The sequence below is a fragment of the Phasianus colchicus genome, chromosome 9, assembly GCF_987193195.1.
Source record: "Phasianus colchicus chromosome 9, bPhaCol1.hap1.1, whole genome shotgun sequence".
Taxonomy (NCBI): domain Eukaryota; kingdom Metazoa; phylum Chordata; class Aves; order Galliformes; family Phasianidae; genus Phasianus; species Phasianus colchicus.
Genome location: NC_143444.1, coordinates 26,842,858 through 26,856,342, shown reverse-complemented (window position 1 = coordinate 26,856,342; position 13,485 = coordinate 26,842,858). Strand labels below are relative to the sequence as shown.

General features: G+C 49.9%; 1 protein-coding gene across 2 annotated transcripts; it reads left to right on the top strand.

The window, feature by feature from the left end:
• Positions 1–7,778: 7,778 nt before the first annotated feature.
• Positions 7,779–10,922, top strand: LOC116234676 (uncharacterized). Of its 2 annotated transcripts, none has more exons than XR_016469311.1 (2): positions 7,779–7,850; positions 10,743–10,922. XR_016469311.1 is itself a non-coding variant. In XM_031602426.2 (2 exons), exon 1 carries the CDS (start codon positions 9,302–9,304, stop codon positions 10,391–10,393), a length of 1,092 nt encoding a protein of 363 aa, XP_031458286.2. In that variant the 5' UTR covers positions 9,291–9,301; the 3' UTR covers positions 10,394–10,425; positions 10,743–10,922. The 2 variants fall into 2 exon arrangements, 1 of the variants encoding a protein (XP_031458286.2); XM_031602426.2 differs by lacking the exon at positions 7,779–7,850 and adding an exon at positions 9,291–10,425.
• The last annotated feature ends 2,563 nt before the right edge of the window (positions 10,923–13,485 follow it).

Genomic DNA, 13,485 nt, shown 5'->3' with positions numbered 1-13,485 from the left:
TCAGTCTCTGTAGAGTCACGTTGGCCGCCTCCCGCAGCACAGATACGCAGGGCACTCGCTCTGTACTGGTGGTTACCTCTGGAGCTCTGCTCAAGGTAGCAGCCACTTTGTGTGTTGGGATTGTTTCTTGGGAGAGAACAGGATGAAAATCACCCTGACTCTCTCCCTGACTGTGGCTCTGTCCATAGTATCATTTCTCAGAGATGGCCTTGGCCGTTTCAGCTCTCGTGGCCAGGTCTCTGACAGCGAGCAAAAGCTGGCCCTCCCTGAAAAGCAGCTGCCCACTGACACCCAGCATGAGGCCTCCAACTTGCCCTGTTGGCTTGGCCTGTCCGCTTGCCCAAGACGGGTCCGGTACAGGCTGAGCAGAGTTGTCAGTGCAGAGGTCCCAAATCAGCAGACCAAAGGCATGGAACAGGAGGCCTTCAAGGGGTCCTGGTGGTCTGGCCTTTCAGTGTACGCTACGAGGGTCTGGAAGAGTGTCAGCAAGATGGTCCTCCCTCAGGAGCAGCAGCCTGTCTACACTGAGCACGAGGCTTCAAACTGGCCCTGTCGGCTTGGCCTGTCCACTTGCCCCAGACGGGTCCGGTACAGGGTCAGCAGGGTCATCGTCACAGAGGGCCTGAAGCAGGAGCCCCTGGGTATGGGGAAGAAGTCCTTCAGCTTGCCCTACCCCCTGGACCACCTCTGGGGCTACATTGCCCAGGGGGCATTAGCTTCGCTCATTATGGAGGGGTTGTTAATCATCTTCATTCAATACCTACTGAGGATTGCTCATGGTTCGTGGAGTTAAGCAGAAAGACCTCTGGAACAGGTGAGAGATTGAGATGCATTGCAGAGGGAAGGGGGCTGCTGGTGGGGACAGGGAACCACAGAGACCTTGTCTGCGAAAGCTTTCAAGGAGAGCAGGTTCCCAGAGGTCCATTACCTCTCCCCAGGGACTCGCTCATTCACAGGGTGACACCCACTGGAAGCCCCCTGTGGAACATAGGGCCTGCTGGAGCTGGTGTGAGCCCCATGTGCTGCACTGAGCAATCCTGTGGGGGTAAACTACCTCCAAAGAAAGCTGAGCCCTGGAAGATAATTCTCTGTAAAACAAGCCTGCTTCCCTTTCACTGTGCCCATGTTCTGTCACTTCCAGGGATCAGGAGAAACAGTGTGAGCTTCCACGGGAGACTGTCGGAGAAAGGAGACTGCTGATGGTTACGACCTGGTTTGAGATGAATAAAAGGCACACTTACTGGAGGACGTGTCATTGTGGTGCCTGGGGTATGAGCAGCACAAAAGGCAGTGCTGCAAGAGACAGCTGCTGTGTGCGGGTTTGGGGGCACGGGCCTGGGGTGAAGGGAGGGAGCTGGGCTGGGAGAAAAGAGGCATCTATGACTGTGAGGAAGCACAGGCACAATGAGCCAGAAGAAGAGAGCACATCGTGATAGGATGCCCATGTTCCACGAGAGATCACCTAGAGTGACCTTGAGTACACTGGGAGGTCCAGTGTCCTAATAGGCACACTGGCTAGCCTTTAAGGCACCTTAGAGCACTTCGAGAAGCTCTGGAAACATTTTGGCATGCTGTAGACATGAACACTGGGCTGTTCTGAGAGGCCACTGGGGCACACTGGGATGATCCAGGGCACCACAGAACACACTGAGGAGCTCTGAGAGCACTCAGGTTTGCCCTTGGGTACACTGAGTATCACTTGAAGTCCTCCAGGACGCTCAGGGAAGTCTGTAAGTGATGTGTGTCCTCCCTAGCCCACCGGCATCTGGGAGCAGGTCTGCAGGGGGAATCCTTCCATGGAGCAGAGAAACGTCCCATGCTGTTCTTCCAGGCTGTGCTTTGGTCCACAAAACTGGGCTTTCAAGTTCATAGAATCATCATAGAATCATAGAATGGTCTGGGTTTGAAAAGGACTATCATATAAGGTCATCTAGTTTCAACCCCCCTGCTATGTACAGGGTTGCCAACCACCAGACCAGGCTGCCCAGAGCCACATCCAGCCTGGCCTTGGCTGCTTCCAGGGAGGGGGCATCCACAACCTCCTTGGGCAACCTGTTCCAGTGCGTCACCATCCTCTGTGTGAAAAACTTTCTCCTAGTATCTATCCTAAACCTCCCCTGTTACAGTTTAAGTTCATTCCCCCTTGTTCTATCACCATCCACCCATGTAAACAGTTGTTAATATCCAGTGGTTTTCAACTGGAGTTGAAAAGAAAAATAGAAGGGAAAAAGTAATCTAGCTTGACTTTCTGGTATCCGTGCATTGCTAGATCTTGTTCAACTTGTTTTTCATGTGGGCCCTAACTTCTTCTGCAAATCTGCCTTCCAACCTGCTGTACCCATGGGTTCTTTGTTTCCAGGTGAAGAACTCTGCATTTCTCTTTGTTGAACTTCCTGATAGCTCTCTGCCCATTTCTCTGCCCATTTTCTCTGTTGAGGTCCTTCTGAACGGCAGTACAAGTGTCTGATTATCATCTGCCAGCTTGCCTAAGGTGGCCACACCTTGGTTACTCCACAACTGACGAATCCCTTTGAGCCTAGCAGTTCTGCCAGTTTTCAGTTCACTTCACTGTCCATTTATTTAGCCTGTACTAAATCCATCTCTCTGAGAATGCTATGGGAGACAGCTGAAAGCCTTACTAAAGCCAATATAAACCACACATGCTGCTCTTCCCTCATCTACAGAAACCCTTCATCTAAAAGGAAAAAAATCCTGTCTGAAAGGCACTTGCACTGACTTCCAACAACAAATGGAGAGTGTTCAACAGATAATTTTTGAAAATCTACCCGAGGACATTTACTGGGGATACAGTAAACCCACCTGCCTACTGAATCCATTTTTACTGTTAGTAGTGTTAGGAATTTTACCTTCCAGAACATTCTGCCCTAAGGGGATTTTAGACAGTAAATCTCAATTGAACAAGAAAAGACAAGGAACGTGGTGGAGATAATGGGATTGTTGCAAACTGCAGTTACCCTGTTCAGCTACTAAAAGTTACTCCTCAGGTTTTATATTCTGCTTCTTCTGGAAATTATCTGATAAATAACCAACAAATTGAACTCAGCAACTGTTCTCAAGTTTTACCAGCCTTCAAAGTAAATAATTATCTGTAAGTCCAGAAAAAGGATCTGTGTTCAGCATATTTGTATTTTTTCCCTAGTTGGGTCAGTTGATCTAATAAAAAATAGGTCCTGTCTTGTTTCTTTTATAGCTTTTGATTAACACAGCTGTAGAAACTCATTGCTACATTTTTGTTTCTGCTTGCCACCAGGGGGAGGACTCTGCTCACTCATCTGAGATACGATTCAACAAATCATAATTAAAAAAAAAACCACAACAACTCTGATTCAGAATAGCAGAGTACAACTTTGTGATTTTTCTAGGCATACTTTCACAGCAGTTCTGCCCTTGTCTTATCTCTGCAGTGAAATCATAGCCTGCAATCCGTACGTAGTTTGTCCCAAAGCTTTGCTTTGCAACATGTTCTGATGTCAGAAGCAACACTGCCTCAAAGCAATATTTAGAAAGTACTCTGTCTGTGGAGATCTCCCTCTGATAACAGATGTGCATCCTTTACCTTTAAGACCATTTTTATTCAAAACTCACCTCCTTCGCTTCTTCTTTGATGTGTTCCCTCTCCTGTAGCATTTTCTGCACTCCATCCCTAGCTAATTCTGTCAGAGAAAATAATCAATAATCCTTTTTTCTTTGCTATTTGGCTGCCTCCTTTCTCTCTAATCCTTCCTGCCCTTTGTATGCTCAGACATGGTGAGCTGGTACAGTTTCCCCATCCTCCTTTGTATTTGCTCTTTTCTAGACCATGCTTTTGCCCTCCTTCTTTAACAAGGAGCTTGGCACTTGCTAGCTGACTTGGTATTTATTTGGGGTGATAGAATATGACATGAGTGCTGTCACTTGACGTGGCTTGATGTGAGGGGCAGCTAGTTAAAAAAATAAAAAAGCCTGTTTACGTACCTGGAGTGAAGGCTAAACTTACTTTTGGTCTGTTATTTACACACAAATATTTTTCTCTTGCTACCTGCCAGTTTTATACCTGGGTATTTTAGGTACTAATTCCTAATGCAGATTCTTGACGCCCTTCTGTTGTTTGATTCAGATCAAGTGACAAATCCTGGCTGGCGTTTTCTGCCATGCAGAGGCATACATCTTGAGCTTTTCATCTGAGAGCTGTTGTATGTATGTTGTGTAACTTTATGCTTCCTACACATCAGTGTTTGTTGTAGTTCAGTAAAAAATTAATTATACCCTGCAGCAGCTCAACAGTGTGCAGTAACCAAGGTCTCAGATTAGTTTGCCCTCATCAGCTTCATTTTGTGTGCATATCCATTTGCACATAACTTGCACTAAATCTCCGTATTTACATAACTTCTTTAGCTACATCCCAGAAATCTCCTCAGATTCTCCATTTATGGGGATAAAAAAACCCAAATATACTTCAAAATTCTTAGTATAGACCCAAAGAAGTGCCAGGCCAAATCAATCTCGTGTAAACAAACGTCGTCAGCTCCCTTCTTCCCAGAAACAACCCACAGAGGAAAAAATGCAAAGTTAATTAAAGAGTGACTAGATTGCAGCTAGCCATCTGGCTGCCTGGAAACAGAGGTTGCTTTGCACACCTGGGGCTGAACAGGCTTTAAGGAAGTGTCAGCTAGAGGCTCAGGAAACCTTTCTTTAGCCATGTTTTACAGCAGGGAACAAAAGTGCAATGGGCAAAAGCACCAGCACTGCCAGAGTATTCTGTACATCATTCTGGCATGCTGAGATTACCCAGTCAAATGCACTTTCATCCCCATGTCTGTCTGTCATCATATCTGCCTTGTATCAAACTGCTAACGAGCTTCATTCACTGTCCTCACATCCAGCTTGTGTATGAATAGCTCTGAAGACATATTAAACCTGTATGAATGCAAGGCCCTATATCCTTGAAGGAGGTGGAAGTTTCCACTGCCAATCCATGTGCATTTCATCTGAGAGGCTGCATCCCACTTCCAGAGAGCTGTGTGAGTTGTCTTAGGGGCTGTCTGGGCAAGGGAGCTCGCAGCCTGCAGCAGGAACCAAGGACCCACAACAACGGTCTTTCAAACTGGTGAAAGTCACTTTGTTTCAGAACTAGCTGGCATATTATTACTGTATTATTGAACCATTCCCCTCTTCTTTATTCAAGAAATAGGTGCTGATTTGCTAAGCAGTTTAGTCAAATAAACTCAGTTTGCTTTTCCTTTCAAAGTTTGCCCAGCATAAGGAGTGGCTGCATACAATTCCCAGGCCTGCCATTGTCCGGAGCACCACTCCTGACAGAGGTAGTGATTCATCCCACAGCACCAGCCTGCTGCCAACATGTCAGCATGCTGAGAAGGCATCCCCACTGACAGTTGCCAGCCAGTTCCTGTGGGCTGTCACCTCTCCAAGCAGTGGGGAATGGATCTGAGACTTGTGCGATCCTCTCCAGGTTGTGACAAACATGGCATAATTTTGTAATGGCTAACTCTGCTAGATTCCTTTGATTAGAGACAAAAGAGAGAGAGAAAGAACTCAGGGTTTTCCATAACTACTCTGGAAGCGGAAACTCACTGACCTGTGCTTCAAGGCTTCCAGGCTATGACTCAGAACAGCATGAAACGTGACACACTACTGCTGCTGGCACTTGTCCCTGGATGGGAGTAGAGCAGCCTGTCAAACAAGGTGCAGGAAGCAGGCTGTAGACACAATGGAGTGTTTCTGAGCTGCTCCCATGTTCTTCCTTCTACTGACCAACACATGCCCCTGCAATGATCTGGGGATGAATAGGAAACAGCCAAGTTCCACCTTCCCAAAAAGATGTGATAGCATTGCAGGGGAGCTGCAGGCAGAGCTGGGCAGGGCTGCAAGGCCGTCCAGGATGACTGGGTCTATTAAGGCTGGAGGTAACTGGTTGCTAGTTAGAAATCCTTTTCTGCCATGTAATTTTTGAACCGTTCTGCACAAGCAGAGTATGGGGCAGAAATAATGCTGCAGAAATATTAATTGGTAAGAACTACAGATGTTCTTGCTGCTTTCTGAGTGTTTCAGGACACCACAACATGCTCTGCGTAAGAGAAGCTCTTCTGGCAGCACAGGACAATTTGGATGTCACTTTATTGTGCAAATTCTGACATTACGATCAGTTTGCAAACCGTATTTTTAAGAATGTTGGTGCATTTAGCTCTGATAAAGAGAAAGAAATTTACACATTTCTTGGAGAGACAGCATGGGGCATGTAAGCAGTTTATTCCTCATTGAGGGAAGAAGCAACTGGTTATGTGCTACCTATTTACATAAAGACAGTTCTGTTTTCTTCCTGCAGTTTTCTTCTAGCTTCCCAACATCAATTGGTAAGGAGCTGGAGCAACTGCAAACTGTGCTTCTATGGGATACAGTTTTTTCTACATGCTCAGAGCTTGTCATGAGCTCAGACAATGAAGCTGTTAAATACAGGATCAATGGTGTTATTCCTGCTTACACCATCACACACAGCAGTCACCATCCTTGACGTATGCACTTTGGTGCTGCTCTTGCTGGAGAAATAAGTGAAGTACTGTGTTTAGGAAAGAGGGAACAGAAAGGTGGCAGCACCATGTGCTCTGGGGCCTTGCCCTGCACTGGTTGCTCCCAGCTGCAGGAAGGTGGCTCGCTGTTCCAGAGGGCTCAGAGCAGCAGCCACTGGGTAGGGAGCAGAACGCCTTCAAGGGGCCCTGCTGTCCTGGCCTTTCAACATACTCCATTAGGATCTGGGAAAAGGGTCAGCAAAATGGTCCTCCCTGAGGATCAGCTGCCTTTTGATAGCAAAAGCCATGCCTCCAGATGGCCCTGTAGACTTGGCTTTTCCCCTTACACTAAATGGTTCCAGTACAGGGTCGGGAGAGTTTTTGTTATAGAGGGCTGAAAGCAGCAGCCCTTGGGCAAGGAGCAGAAGGCCTTCAAGGAGCCCTGCTGGCCTGGCCTTTCAAGGTACCCCGTCAGAATCTGAGAGAAGGTCAGCAAGATGTTCTTCCCTGACAAGAAGCAGCCTGTCAATGCTGAGCACCAGGTTTCAAACTGCCCCTGTAGGCTTCACCTTTCCTCCTGCCCCAAATGGCTTCGGTACAGGGCCAGTGGTGCTGGTGTAACAGAAAGCAGCAGCTCCTGGGCACCAAGCAGAAGGCCCTAGTGGCCTGGCCTTTCAGCATACTTCATCAGGATCGGCGAAAAGGTCAGCAGGATGGCTCTGCCTGGGAGGATCAGCGTCGGACACTTTGTCCCATGGATCCTCTCTAGAGGCTGTTTGGCTTCCCGGCCACAGAGAGGCCAGAGCACAAACGAAGGCTCTGAATTTGAACATGCGTTCTGTCTGTAGGATTTTAGGGACGACGGGGTCTTTTGTAGCTGGTTCACCACACCTCCAGACAAGAGTTGCAGGGATCGCACCGCTGCCTCATCAGTTTTCCTTCCCAACAGTGCGGCGGCAGCAGCTCGCGCCGCACAGCCGCTTATGGTCGGGCTCGAGTTTGCTTTGCCACCTCACACGAGGGCACGGTGTGAGGGACCAGCTCTCCTCACCCGCAGCCTCCCGATGCGATCCCCGCCCCCGAAGCGCAGCGTGGATTGAGCGGCACCTGACGGGATCCCCGCGGGGCTCGGAGCTCCCATCCCGCCCTCAGCCCCAGAGCAGCGGGCCGGGACCGCGCCGCGGCTCCGTTCCCGCCCGGGCGTTGCCAGCGGCTCCGCCTCCGTAGCCGCCTCAGGTGCCGCCGGGGGGGCGGCTCCCGCCACGCGAGCACCGGCCTCGGGATCCGAGCTCTGCGCTGCAGCTCCGCTCCCGCCCGCCGGCTCAGGTAGGAGCCCCGTCGGGGCGCCGCTCACCCAGCGCCGCGGGCGGGAAAGCGCCGCGTCTCGTCTCACCTCGCTCCACCCCGCCTCTCCTCTCCTCAGAGGCCCTCGGGGCGGCTCGGGGTGCGGGGAGCTGAGCGGTGCCGTTCGGGTGGTACGTGGGACGGCGGTGCGCGCTCTCAATGCCCGCGGGGCGCGGAGGGCAGCGCTGTGTTTGTGCTGACGGATCTCTGCTGCGGCTGCACAGCAGCGGGTTCGCTTCTGGGCTCACGCAGCCGTCCTGTTTCCGTGCTACAGGCGTGCCCTGTGTGCGCACCGCGGTGCGATGGGGATGTGGCGGTGTTTCGGCTGTGAGGCTGCGGTGGCATTCGTAAAGTTGCATCTGCGTACTGCCGAGTGCGAGCTCAGAGCTGTTCTTTCCTGTTATTTGCAACTGGTGGTGGCGGTGCGCGCGTTTCCTGAGCCCTGGGTGCGAGCGCTGCCTCCAGGGCCGTGCTATCGGGAGGTCTGTGATGCAGCTCAGGAGGCAGGAGCACACACCGGCCTCTGAACCAAACTTCCTTGCAATTTTGACATAATTGTGCCGCTCTGATTTCAGATTGGATGCATTGTCAAGTCACAACTAAAGAGTACAGTGGCTTCCAGGTTTTACTAGCTCAGTTTCTTACTACATCTCAGGTGTAGCAAACGCAGCGTTCGTGAGCACGCCGGTTGTCATTATCCCATAATGTTGGTGTTTCAAGGAGCTTTTCCTGTGATCTGATGCAGGTCAAAAAGGGCAGATGACATGGCTGCGTGGCAGCACTGCGTGTTTTGGGGCTTTGCCTTGCGCTGCCTGGTCCCAGCCGCAGGAAGGGTCCTCCCCAGCACACCGATGCCTGGGATCTGTTCTGTAGGAGCTCTGTGAAGCAGAGAAACATCCCAAGGCAGTCGTTTCAGCTGTGCTTTAGGCCACAGAGTTGTGTCTGGGGCTCATAGTTCTGTAGTGCTTAGTGAACTGTTCAGATTCTGGCTTTCCTCTCAAGTGGTTTTTCCATACTGCCTCCAAAGGCTTTTGAGGTGAATTGTGTCACAGTTTCCCTAATGGAGCCAGCACTGAAAGGAGCTTGGATGTGGCTTTGGCCACAGCTCCTTCTTGCTGACAAGTACAGGGCAATGCCCAACACATGAGGGGTTCGGGCCTCCTATCCTGCTGGACAGACAATCCTGTGCTGGGGACTGCAATAGTGGCAGCAGGCTTCCAAGTCGACGTCACTACGTCCTCCCCAGCTCTGTCACAGTCTCCTTTGTGACATCACAGAGCTGGGCTTGACATCAGTCTCTGTAGAGTCACGTTGGCCGCCTCCCGCAGCACAGATACGCAGGGCACTCGCTCTGTATTGGTGGTTACCTCTGGAGCTCCGCTCAAGGTAGCAGCCACTTTGTGTGTTGGGATTGTTTCTTGAGAGAGAACAGGATGAAAGTCACCCTGTCTCTCTCCCTGACTGTGGCTCTGTCCATAGTATCATTACTCAGAGATGGCCTTGGCCCTTCCAGCTCTCGTGGCCAGGTCTCTGACAGCGAGCAAAAGCTGGCCCTCCCTGAAAAGCAGCTGCCCGCTGACACCCAGGGCCAGGCTTCCAACTGGCCCTGTTGGCTTGGCCTGTCCACTTGCCCAAGACGGGTCCGGTACAGGCTGAGCAGAGTTGTCGGTGCAGAGGTCCCAAATCAGCAGACCAAAGGCATGGAACAGGAGGCCTTCAAGGGGTCCTGGTGGTCTGGCCTTTCAGTGTACCCTATCAGGATGTGGAAGAGAGTCAGCAAGATGGTCCTTCCTCAGGAGCAGCAGCCTGTCTACACCGAGCACCAGGCTTCCAACTGGCCTTGTTGGCTTGGCCTTTCCACTTGCCCCAGACGGGTCCGGTACAGGGTCGGCAGAGTTCTCAGTGCAGAGGTCCCAAAGCAACAGACCAAAGGCACGGAACAGGAGGCCTTCAAGGGGTCCTGGTGGTCTGGCCTTTCAGCGTACGCTACCAGGAACCGGAAGAGTGTCAGCAAGATGGTCCTTCCTCAGGAGCAGCAGCCTGTCCACACTGAGCACCAGGCTTCAAACTGGCCCTGTTGGCTTGGCCTGTCCACTTGCCCCAGACGGGTCCGGTACAGGCTGAGCAGAGTTGTCGGTGCAGAGGTCCCAAAGCAGCAGACCAAAGGCATGGAACAGGTGGCCTTCAAGGGGTCCTGGTGGTCTGGCCTTTCAGTGTACCCTATCAGGATGTGGAAGAGAGTCAGCAAGATGGTCCATCCTCAGGAGCAGCAGCCTGTCTACACCGAGCACCAGGCTTCAAACTTGCCCTGTCGGCTTGGCCTGTCCACTTGCCCCAGACGGGTCCGGTACAGGGTCGGCAGGGTCATCGTCACAGAGGGCCTGAAGCAGGAGCCCCTGGGTATGGGGAAGAAGTCCTTCAGCTTGCCCTACCCCCTGGACCACCTCTGGGGCTACATTGCCCAGGGGGTATTAGCTTTGCTCATTATGGAGGGGTTGTTAATCATCTTCTTCAATGCCTATTGAGGATTGCTCATGGTTCCTGTTCTCTGGAACAGGTGAGAGATTGAGATGCATTGCAGAGGGAAGGGGGCTGCTGGTGGGGACAGAGACCTTGTCTGCGAAAGCTTTCAAGGAGAGCAGGTTCCCAGAGGTCCATTACCTCTCCCCAGGGACTCGCTCATTCGCAGGGTGACACCCACTGGAAGCCCCCTGTGGAACATAGGGCCTGCTGGAGCTGGTGTGAGCCCCATGTGCTGCACTTAGCAATCCTGTGGGGGTAAACTACCTCCAAAGAAAGCTGAGCCCTGGAAGATAATTCTCTGTAAAACAAGCCTGCTTCCCTTTCACTGTGCCCATGTTCTGTCACTTCCAGGGATCAGGAGAAACGGTGTGAGCTTCCACGGGAGACTGTCGGAGAAAGGAGACTGCTGATGGTTACGACCTGGTTTGAGATGAATAAAAGGCACACTTACTGGAGGACGTGTCATTGTGGTGCCTGGGGTATGAGCAGCACAAAAGGCGGTGCTGCAAGAGACAGCTGCTGTGTGCGGGTTTGGGGGCACGGGCCTGGGGTGAAGGGAGGGAGCTGGGCTGGGAGAAAAGAGGCATCTATGACTGTGAGGAAGCACAGGCACAATGAGCCAGAAGAAGAGAGCACATTGTGATAGGATGCCCATGTTCCACGAGAGATCACCTAGAGTGACCTTGAGTACACTGGGAGGTCCAGTGTCCTAATAGGCACACTGGCTAGCCTTTAAGGCACCTTAGAGCACTTCGAGAAGCTCTGGAAACATTTTGGCATGCTGTAGACATGAACACTGGGCTGTTCTGAGAGGTCACTGGGGCACACTGGGATGATCCAGGGCACCACAGAACACACTGAGGAGCTCTGAGAGCACTCAGGTTTGCCCTTGGGTACACTGAGTATCACTTGAAGTCCTCCAGGACGCTCAGGGAAGTCTGTAAGTGACGTGTGTCCTCCCTAGCCCACCGGCATCTGGGAGCAGGTCTGCAGGGGGAATCCTTCCATGGAGCAGAGAAACGTCCCATGCTGTTCTTTCAGGCTGTGCTTTGGTCCACAAAACTAGGCTTTCAAGTTCATAGAATCATCATAGAATCATAGAATGGCCTGGGTTTGAAAAGGACTATCATATAAGGTCATCTAGTTTCAACCCCCCTGCTATGTGCAGGGTTGCCAACCACCAGACCAGGCTGCCCAGAGCCACATCCAGCCTGGCCTTGGCTGCTTCCAGGGAGGGGGCATCCACCACCTCCTTGGGCAACCTGTTCCAGTGCGTCACCATCCTCTGTGTGAAAAACTTTCTCCTAGTATCTATCCTAAACCTCCCCTGTTTCAGTTTAAGTTCATTCCCCCTTGTTCTATCACCATCCACCCATGTAAACAGTTGTTAATATCCAGTGGTTTTCAACTGGAGTTGAAAAGAAAAATAGAAGGGAAAAAGTAATCTAGCTTGACTTTCTGGTATCCGTGCATTGCTAGATCTTGTTCAACTTGTTTTTCATGTGGGCCCTAACTTCTTCTGCAAATCTGCCTTCCAACCTGCTGTACCCATGGGTTCTTTGTTTCCAGGTGAAGAACTCTGCATTTCTCTTTGTTGAACTTCCTGATAGCTCTCTGCCCATTTCTCTGCCCATTTTCTCTGTTGAGGTCCTTCTGAACGGCAGTACAAGTGTCTGATTATCATCTGCCAGCTTGCCTAAGGTGGCCACACCTTGGTTACTCCACAACTGACGAATCCCTTTGAGCCTAGCAGTTCTGCCAGTTTTCAGTTCACTTCACTGTCCATTTATTTAGCCTGTACTAAATCCATCTCTCTGAGAATGCTATGGGAGACAGCTGAAAGCCTTACTAAAGCCAATATAAACCACACATGCTGCTCTTCCCTCATCTACAGAAACCCTTCATCTAAAAGGAAAAAAATCCTGTCTGAAAGGCACTTGCACTGACTTCCAACAACAAATGGAGAGTGTTCAACAGATAATTTTTGAAAATCTACCCGAGGACATTTACTGGGGATACAGTAAACCCACCTGCCTACTGAATCCATTTTTACTGTTAGTAGTGTTAGGAATTTTACCTTCCAGAACATTCTGCCCTAAGGGGATTTTAGACAGTAAATCTCAATTGAACAAGAAAAGACAAGGAACGTGGTGGAGATAATGGGATTGTTGCAAACTGCAGTTACCCTGTTCAACTACTAAAAGTTACTCCTCAGGTTTTATATTCTGCTTCTTCTGGAAATTATCTGATAAATAACCAACAAATTGAACTCAGCAACTGTTCTCAAGTTTTACCAGCCTTCAAAGTAAATAATTATCTGTAAGTCCAGAAAAAGGATCTGTGTTCGGCATATTTGTATTTTTTTCCCTAGTTGGGTCAGTTGATCTAATAAAAAATAGGTCCTGTCTTGTTTCTTTTATAGCTTTTGATTAACACAGCTGTAGAAACTCATTGCTACATTTTTGTTTCTGCTTGCCACCAGGGGGAGGACTCTGCTCACTCATCTGAGATACGATTCAACAAATCATAATTAAAAAAAAAAACACAACAACTCTGATTCAGAATAGCAGAGTACAACTTTGTGATTTTTATAGGCATACTTTCACAGCAGTTCTGCCCTTGTCTTATCTCTGCAGTGAAATCATAGCCTGCAATCCGTACGTGGTTTGTCCCAAAGCTTTGCTTTGCAACATGTTCTGATGTCAGAAGCAACACTGCCTCAAAGCAATATTTAGAAAGTACTCTGTCTGTGGAGATCTCCCTCTGATAACAGATGTGCATCCTTTACCTTTAAGACCATTTTTATTCAAAACTCACCTCCTTCGCTTCTTTGATGTGCTCCCTCTCCTGTAGCATTTTCTGCACTCCATCCCTAGCTAATTCTGTCAGAGAAAATAATCAATAATCCTTTTTTCTTTGCTATTTGGCTGCCTCCTTTCTCTCTAATCCTTCCTGCCCTTTGTATGCTCAGACATGGTGAGCTGGTACAGTTTCCCCATCCTCCTTTGTATTTGCTCTTTTCTAGACCATGCTTTTGCCCTCCTTCTTTAACAAGGAGCTTGGCACTTGCTAGCTGACTTGGTATTTATTTGGG

Coding starts and splice junctions, on each gene's coding strand:
- LOC116234676 (XM_031602426.2), top strand. CDS start 9,302: ATGAAAGTCACCCTGTCTCTCTCCCTGACTGTGGCTCTGTCCATAGTA.